General features: G+C 49.7%; 1 protein-coding gene across 2 annotated transcripts in view; it reads left to right on the top strand.

Moving 5' to 3' along the window:
- SHISA5 (shisa family member 5) overlaps positions 1 to 8,171 on the top strand; it is a 21,628-nt gene that overhangs the window by 8,681 nt on the left and 4,776 nt on the right. For both annotated transcript variants that reach the window (XM_077777307.1, XM_077777305.1), the window contains exon 3: positions 3,744 to 3,827. In XM_077777307.1, the coding sequence (XP_077633433.1) occupies positions 3,744 to 3,827 (84 nt within the window). The remainder of the gene's footprint in view (positions 1 to 3,743; positions 3,828 to 8,171) is intronic.

Here is an 8,171-nt window from a genome sequence, read left to right as displayed (position 1 = left end):
TCAGTTTTTGTCAGCATTCAAGAGTCTCTCATGGTTTGCCTCTCTCCCTTTCCCCCACCATTTCCCCCCTTCTTCTCCCCCTTGTTCCTCAGTTAAGTTCCTCCTAATCCTCCTATACGTGCAAACATATGATATTTGTCCTTCTCTGCCTGACTTATTTCTGGTTTTGTCTGCTTATTTTATCAATTACTGGAGACCACAGATATGCTTATTGTTTTAGTTCTGTCAATATTTGCTTCATGAGTTCTGATGCTTTGTTATTAGGTATATACGTATTTAGGATTGGTTTGACTTCCTGATGAATTGTTTATCTTAACATGTGTAATGTCCCTCTTTATCTCTTATATAACCATTATAAGCCTCAAAGACAGTATTTTAATTGCTTTTGACAGTGAACATTTATTTATATTTATCCATATATTTATCTTCTCTCTGCCTCTTACTGCTTCCTGCATCTTTAAGCCTCACCTGAGATCATGTTCCTTCTACCTCTCATGCAGGTATGCTGGTGTCAAATTTTCTTGGTTTTTGCTTCTCTGAAAATGTCCTTATTTCACATTCCTTCTTAAAGGATATTTTTTGGGGCGCCTGAGTGGCTCAGTCAGTTGTGTCTGACTTCGGCTCAGGTCATGATCTCACGGTTCATGGGTTTGAGCGCTGCATCGGGCTCTGTGCTGGCAGCTCAGAGCCTGGAGCCTTTTTCAGATTCTGTATCTCCCTCTCTCTCTGACCTTCCCCTGCTAATGTTCCATCTCTCTGTCTCAAAAATAAATAAACTTTAAAAAAATAAATAAAAATAAATTAAAAAGGATATTTTTTCCAGTTATAGATTTCTAGGTTGGTAGCTATTAACTTCTTTCAGCACTTTAAAGCTTTCATTTCTTTTTTTTTTAAGTTTATTTATTTTTTTTTTAGTAATCTCTACACCCATTGTGAGGATCAAACTTATGACCCTGAGATCAAGACTCCTTGCATACTCTTCCTGCTGAGCCAGCCAGGCACCCCATTCCATTGTCTTCTAATGTCTATCATTTCTGTTGAGAAACCAGTTGATGGTTTAATGATTGCTCCTTTGCAAGCACCATGGTTTCTCTGACTATTTAAAAAAATTTTTTCTTAATGTTTATTTTTGAGAGAGAGAGAGAGTACAAGTGGGGAGGGACAGAGAGAGTGGGAGACTCTGAAGCAGGCTCCAGACTCCAAGCTATCAGCACAGAGCCCGGCATGGGTCTCAAACTCACAAACCACGGGACCATGACCTGAGCTGAAGTTGGACACTCAACCAACTGAGCCACTCAGGCGCCCCAATGTTTATTTTTTTATTTTTATTTATTTAAAAAATGTTTAATGTTCTTTTATTTTTGAGAGAGAGACAGAGAGATGGAAAGACAGAGCATGAGCAAAGAGAGATGGAAATACAGAATCTGAAACAGGCTCCAGGCTCCAAGCTGTCAGCACAGAGCCTGAAATGGGGCTTGAAGCCATGAACCATGAGATCATGACCTGAGCTGAAGTCGGACACTTAATCGACTGAGCCACCAAGGCTCCCCTTTCTCTTTGGTCTTGTGTCCATGCTGTCTAGTGTCCTAGTTTCTGAAAATTTTGTAATATGTGCCTAACATTAAATTTGCAAAATTGGCCGTAGAAATTTTGAGCTCAGGACTTCTTCCAGGGAGGACTTGTCTTGCTTTTGCCCCGGACACAGCACTCTCAGGCCACCTTGGCCTAACTGCAGAGGCCGAGAGGACTGGCTGCTGAACTGTCTGCTCACTTTTGCCCTTGTTCTTGGGGTACAGCTTTTTAGGGCTCATCCCAAGTGGGAGGACATCATCAGGGCCCCCTCACCTGGTGGGCTCTGAGTCTAATCTCTACTCAGAAGTGCTACTCAGCCCCTCAGCTGCCTCTCTGAAGTCGGCTAGTGCCCCCAGGAGAAACAGGGCCTTAGTTACCAGGGCCTCCATGGGTCTCTCTTTCCAGCCTTCCACATACCAGCCTGGTATCCTTTGCTCTGTTATTGCTCACCAAAGCCTACATACCGATTTTTTAAAAGTTTTATTTATTTAAGTAATCTCTACACCTGACCTGGGGCTTGAACCCGTGACCCTGAGATCAAGAGTCGCAAGCTTTTCTGACTGAGCCAGCTGGAAGCCCTTGCACACTGATATTTATTTGTTTGTTTGTTTGTTTATTGTCAAGTCGGTTTTCATATAACACCCAGTACTCATTCCAACAGGTGCCCTCCTTTATTAAAACCCATCACCTCTTTTCCCCTCTCTCCCAACCCCCTCAACCCTCAGTTTGTTCTCAGTATTTAAGAGTCTCTTACACTGATTTTTAAAAAGTACTTTCTCCTCAGCTTCAGTTTTCCTTCAAATTTAGGGTGTAGTTGTTCCTCATGCTTTTAAATTTTGTCCTACATTTAACGCAATATATACAAAAGCAAGAGAATAATATAATAACTCCACATCCATCACCTGCTTCCGTAGCAACCATAGCAACCATACCAACACTCTGACCATATACTTCCCACCACTTTTTTTCCTGATTATTTTAGAATAAAATAAAAATTAAACCATCATAAAATTTCTCCTTAAATGTTAATTTTCATCTGTACAAATGAGTCCTTTTTATTTTTATTTTTTAATTTTTTAAATAGTTTATTGTCAAGTTGGTTTCCGTATAACACCCAGTGCTCATCCCCACAAGTGCCCTCCCCCATGCCCATCACCCCCCTTCCCCTCTCCTCCCCCCCCATCAACCCTCAGTTTGTTCTCGGTATTCAAGAGTCTCTCATGGTTTGCCAAATGAGTCCTTTTTAAAGAAATATAACCACTATATCAATAACACATTTGGCACAATTAACAGTAATTCATTAATAATTTTATTAAAACATTTTAAAAGTTTATTTATTTATTTTGAGAGAGACAGAGAGAGCACAGGCAGGGGAGGGGCAGAGAGAGAGGGATAGAGAAAAATCCCAAGCAATCTCCATGCTGTCAGCGCAGATCCTGATGCAGGGCTCGAACTCACAAAACTGAGATCGTGACCTGAGCGGAAATCAGGAGTCGGTCGCTTTACCAACTGAGTCCCTAGCGTTTCTTTTTTAACTTTGTGACATGGTAATCTTCCTTTGCTGGTTTCTAGCTTTGTAGCATTGTGGTTGGAAAAGATACTTTGTATGATACCAATCTTTTCAAATCTATTGAGCCTTGTTTTGTAGCCTTACCTGTGGTCTGTACTGGAAAACGTTTCCATGTGCACTTGAGAAAAATGTGTGTGTGGGGGTGGGGTGGGGGGCACCTGGGTGGCTCAGTTGGTTAAGAGTCCAACTTCGGCTCAGGTCATAATCTCACGTCTATGGGTTCTGGCTGCCAGGGCTTGAGGTGAATGGGACCACCCCGGGAGCACCTGTCCCTCTGTGCTGACAACTCAGAGCCTGGATCCTGCTTTGGATTCTGTGTCTTCCTCTCTCTCTGCCCACCCCCACTCACATTCTCTCTCTCTCTCTCAAAAATAAAATAAAAATGAAAAAAAAGAAGAGAGAGAGAGAGAAGAGCGTATGGCATTCTCACCTGAGATCCTGGTGTGTGTGGTAGTCCTACTCAGGAGGCCATTAGGACTTCTCACCGGCCCCGTACAGGACTGGCTTTTGTGCATGTTGTGTGTGTGCACTAAGGTCGCCTTTGTTCCTGGCGTGCTGGGTGAGGCTCGGGTGTGTTAATTGTGAGTTTTCCTCTTTGCAGTGTGTCCACTGATACAGAGCCACTGGAGCAGCTGGGCTCGGCGCTGAGGTTTCGTTCCAGCTTGGACAGTGACCCCATGTCAGGGTAAATAAAACCTGAGGCTGGGTGTGTCTTCCTGGTCAAGGTGACAAGGGGCTCAGTGGCCCAGAGTGAGGGCTGTGGGGACGGGGATGCCACAGAGTCATTGTAGTGACTAGCCCCAGAGGCTGACCGCCAGGTCCCTTGCTCCTTACGTTGGAAAGTTGTGGCCTCATCATTGTACCAGGGATGGAGGACTATGGTTGACAGTTCAAAGGCCAAGGGTGGGGATCCATACGACCTAGGTGATGAGGAGAACATGAGGTGACAGTGGTGACAGGGCGGTGTGATGGTGATGGCAATGGGGAAATGGCGGTGATGTGGTGGAGCTTTGGTGGGGATGGTGATGGGGTGATGGTGGTGACGGGGGTGACGGCAGTGGGCCATGTGGCGCAGGTGCATGGTGATGAGGTAATGATGGAGGGGTAAAGATGCTGGGACCACTGATGACACCCGGTCCCTGTGTCAGGGCTTGTGAGTCATGGTTGCTGTGTCAGGGCCCTTCTGTTAAGGGGCAGGGGAACATCCCCTTCTCCCAAAGCTCAGTTCCCTCGGCCAGGTTCCTGCTCTGTCTTGTTGCCGTCACCACCAGGTGTTGTGACGCACGTTTCGTGTGGATGGGGTAAGCGTGCAGCCACTCGTGTGTTTGTGTTTTCCTGGTGGGGTCTGCTCCACGTGCCGCCTGCCCGCCTGGTGGATCTAGAAGCCCCTTTTGGGAGAAGATCTGCCCAGGCCTGGTTGCCCCTTTGGAGGAAGAGACTCTGGGCTCCGGGCCTGCGCAGGGATCCAGGTGCTTCCCTGCCCCATCCTGCTCTGTGGGCCTGGATGTGGAATCAGATGGGGCATTTGGGAGTGGGGAGGGAAGAAGTGCAGCCTGTGGTCCCCCCTCAGCACCCAGGGCCCGGCCTCTGTCTGCTGGCCGATCCTGCCCTCTTGGCTGACTGGGGACTGACGCCTTGATGCGCCCCTCCCTCCACACCCAGGGACTGCCCTTCCTCTGTTGAGCTCCAGAACTGTGGGCTTTCTGATGGCCCCACAGGCCATTCTGGTGTCCAGCCAGTGTGGGCCAGGGGCCGTCCAGGAGCGGGCCTTGTCCTGACAGCGGGCAGCATGGGGGTTCTGGGAAGGGCTGGTCTGAATGGTGTTTTAGGAAGACCACTCTGGCTGTTCTATGGAGGATGAAGAGAGCAGGCAGGGACGGGGTGGCGGGCGGCTAACGGGAGGCAGCCATGGCTTCCTGGTCCAAGGTGTTGGGAGTCTAGAGGGAGACNGAGCATTCAGCAGCTGCCTGCTAGGGAGGGGGCAGGGGTCCGGGCCTGTGAGAGGATGCGGGACAAGGAGCGGGTCTGGGGTGAAGGGCTCAGGTTGGGTGACAGGAGTGATGAGGACTGAATCTGACTGAGGGTCAGCAGTATTTGAAGAATGGCCTCAGGAGGAGCTGAGAGGGAGGGTTCAGAAAAGTGGGAGGAGGGAGGAAGACGCCTGGTCTCTGGGGTATTGAGAAATGTGGATGCCACACCACAGAGGCCACGGCACCTGTGGCAGGAGCCGTTCAGGGCAGCGGATTGAAGAGTGAGTTGGAAATGGGTTGGGTGAAGTGAGTGTAGACAGCTTCAGGGAGAGATCTGGCCGTGAACCAGCGAGGAGTAAGGAGTCGGAGGAGAGTCAGGGTGAAGAAGGGCTTCTTCGGCGCTGGCGGAGACTTGAGCTGGGAACGGGGACGGAGGGGACAAGGTCCCCGAGGGACATAGAGGAGTGGCTGCCAGGGCTTGAGGTGAATGGGACCGTCGCGGGAGCACCTGTCCCTCTTTGAGGTGTACACCAGTCACCAGGACTGGTGAGCTGGCCTCACGCCGCAGCGTGCACACCTCTGTGCCTGGTGGGGGCGCCGCTGCCTCCCGCCCTGGCTGTGCCCGCGCTGCCTCCCGCCCCCGGTGTGCTGTCTGCTGAGAAGCTCAGTGTCGGCGGTAATGCTGTCCGGCTTGCCCGCACCCTGCCCTATCCCATCTCTCCTCTGCTTTCAGACCAGAGCCCCTGTGTCTCTCATCGCACTTGTCTTAATAAAGGTTTAGGTCTTGGGAAGCAGGGGCCGGGCCGGCAGAAGGGCAGGGTCACCGACGACACTTCTGTGAATGCCCTCAGGTGGCTGCCTGTCCATTCTCTCAGGTGGGCACCTGTGTGCTGCCCCCTGGGCCTTGGGTGCTGTTTATCCACTGGAGTGTGGGCTCCTTGGTGGGGGCCAGCTCCTGCTGCCCAGGCCATGGCTGGGGGCTCCAGAGAAGCTGCCATAGGAGCAAAAACCCCTTGTCTCCCTCTGGGTGGCTCCTTGGGTTCCCCAAGCATGAGGCACCAGGTCAGAGCACAGGGACCCAGATGTGACCACTTCTGCCTGTCAGAGCCTGGATGGGTGGTATCTTCTCTCGATGTGGCTCTGTGCTCCCTGTGGTGTGACCGTGTCATCTGGGGGCCTGGGGTTGGCCCAGGACTTCTGCTGCCTGCTCCCCAACTTTGGCAGGGGAGCTGCATCCTGCCCTGGTTGAACAGTCAGTGGCTGTATCCGTTTTTGGCTTGTTCTCTCCCCAAAGCTTCCTTGCTCCCCTGTCATGGTTCTTTTGGATCCTGATTTCATTGTCCCTTCCCAGTCCCTTGCCGCTCATGGGTGGTCGGGCAGGACTGGCGTGTTCTTAAGCACCTGGCTGGCAGGGGATGCATGGCTTCGGACCCCAGGCAGGCTGCTGCCGCCCCTCCATCCTGACTCTGCTGTGACAGTGTATGGGAAAGGCGTACAGGCCCCTGAGGTGAGCGAGGCCATGGTGCACCTGTCCTGGCCCCTCCCACAGCTCTCACACCCACTGTGTCGTGGCCGGTCCCCTGGCTTGCCAGCATCATGGTGAGAGTGCTGGTGTCCCTCCCCCACAGATGGCCTTTCCCTAGTCTGAACATTGGAAGACTTTGGCCTTCTGGGGTTGCCCAGTTTAGCCCCACCTGCTCCCTGACTAGGCTGTTTTCTGAACTTAGCCTTTGGAGTCTTTGATCTGGGAGGTAGCCCTAACCTTGGGAACACCATTCCTTCCTCTCAGAGGCATGGTTCCACTGGAACTCTGGCCATTGGGACCACAGGCCCCTGCCACACAGCAGCCACACCTCAAATATTACCCTTCCTCAGAGCATTATGGCTGGCTGTCCAATGAGGTGCTGCCCATGGGTCCCTGAGTGAAATTTTCATCAGATACTTATTGAACACTTACTGTATGCTAGGCACTGGAGATACAGTGATGGCCCGGAGCAGGTGCAGTCTGTCCCTCTGTGAATCCACCGGCTGGAGGCAAGGTACATGTTAATCGAATGCTCACATTGAGTATGTGCTTATAAATTGAGGTAGACAGGAATTTCATTCTGAAAGAGCACTTATCTGCTCTTACCTGAACTTATCTGCATGAATTTAATCTGCATAGTCAGGGGAAGTGTCCCTGGGGAAATTATATTTTGAGCTGAGTTCTGAAAGGTGAACAGAAATTAATTACATGGGGGTGAGACAAAGAGAAGAGTGGACCAGGCAGGAGGCACTGCATGTGCAAAGGCCCTGAGGTAAGATACAGCATGAGTCTTTGCAAAGCTGAAAGAACACAGAGCACAGGTGGGAGTCTGAGACCACACAAGTTTTTTTTTTTTTTAATTTAGATTTTTGTTAATTAAAGATTAAAATTTGTCTTATTGTAAGACTTCCTATCTGGTGAGACAAATCCTAGATTTTTTTCCTTTTTTTGTCAACTATAAATATATATACAGAAAAGTACAAATAGATACACATGATTTTTTAATTAAAAAGATTTTTAAGACTTAATTTTATTTTAATTTTTGGGGCACCTGGGTGATTGTCATTTCAGCGTCTGACTCTTGATTTTGGCTCAGGTCATGATCCCAGGATCGTGGGATTGAGCCCCATGTTGGGCTCAGTGCTGAGTGTGGAGCCTCCTTAGGATTCTCTCTCTCTCTGTCTCTGTCTCTCTTTCTCTCTAACCCTCTCCCCCATTCACACACTCTCTCTCTAAAAGAAAATTTAGGGGCGCCTGGATGGCTCAGTTAAGCATCATACTTCTGCTCAGGTCATGATCTCACCATTTGTGAGTTTGAGTCCCACATCAGGCTCTCTGCTGTCACCATAGAGCCTGCTTCAGATCCTCTGTCCTCCTCTCTCTCTGCCCCTCCCCCAAGGGCTCTCTCTCTGTGTCTCTCAAAAAAAATTTTTTTTAATGTTCACGTGTCTTTGAGAGAGAGAGACAGAGTGCGAGTGAGGGAGTTGCAGAGAAAGAGGGAGACACAGAATCTGAGCTGTCAGCCCCGCCTTGA

This window comes from Crocuta crocuta, unplaced genomic scaffold, assembly GCF_008692635.1.
Source record: "Crocuta crocuta isolate KB4526 unplaced genomic scaffold, BGI_CrCroc_1.0 scaffold77, whole genome shotgun sequence".
In the NCBI taxonomy this organism is placed as follows: Eukaryota; Metazoa; Chordata; class Mammalia; order Carnivora; family Hyaenidae; genus Crocuta; species Crocuta crocuta.
The sequence above is the reverse complement of the archived record's forward strand: the minus strand, read 5'-3'. Positions and strand labels throughout refer to the sequence as shown.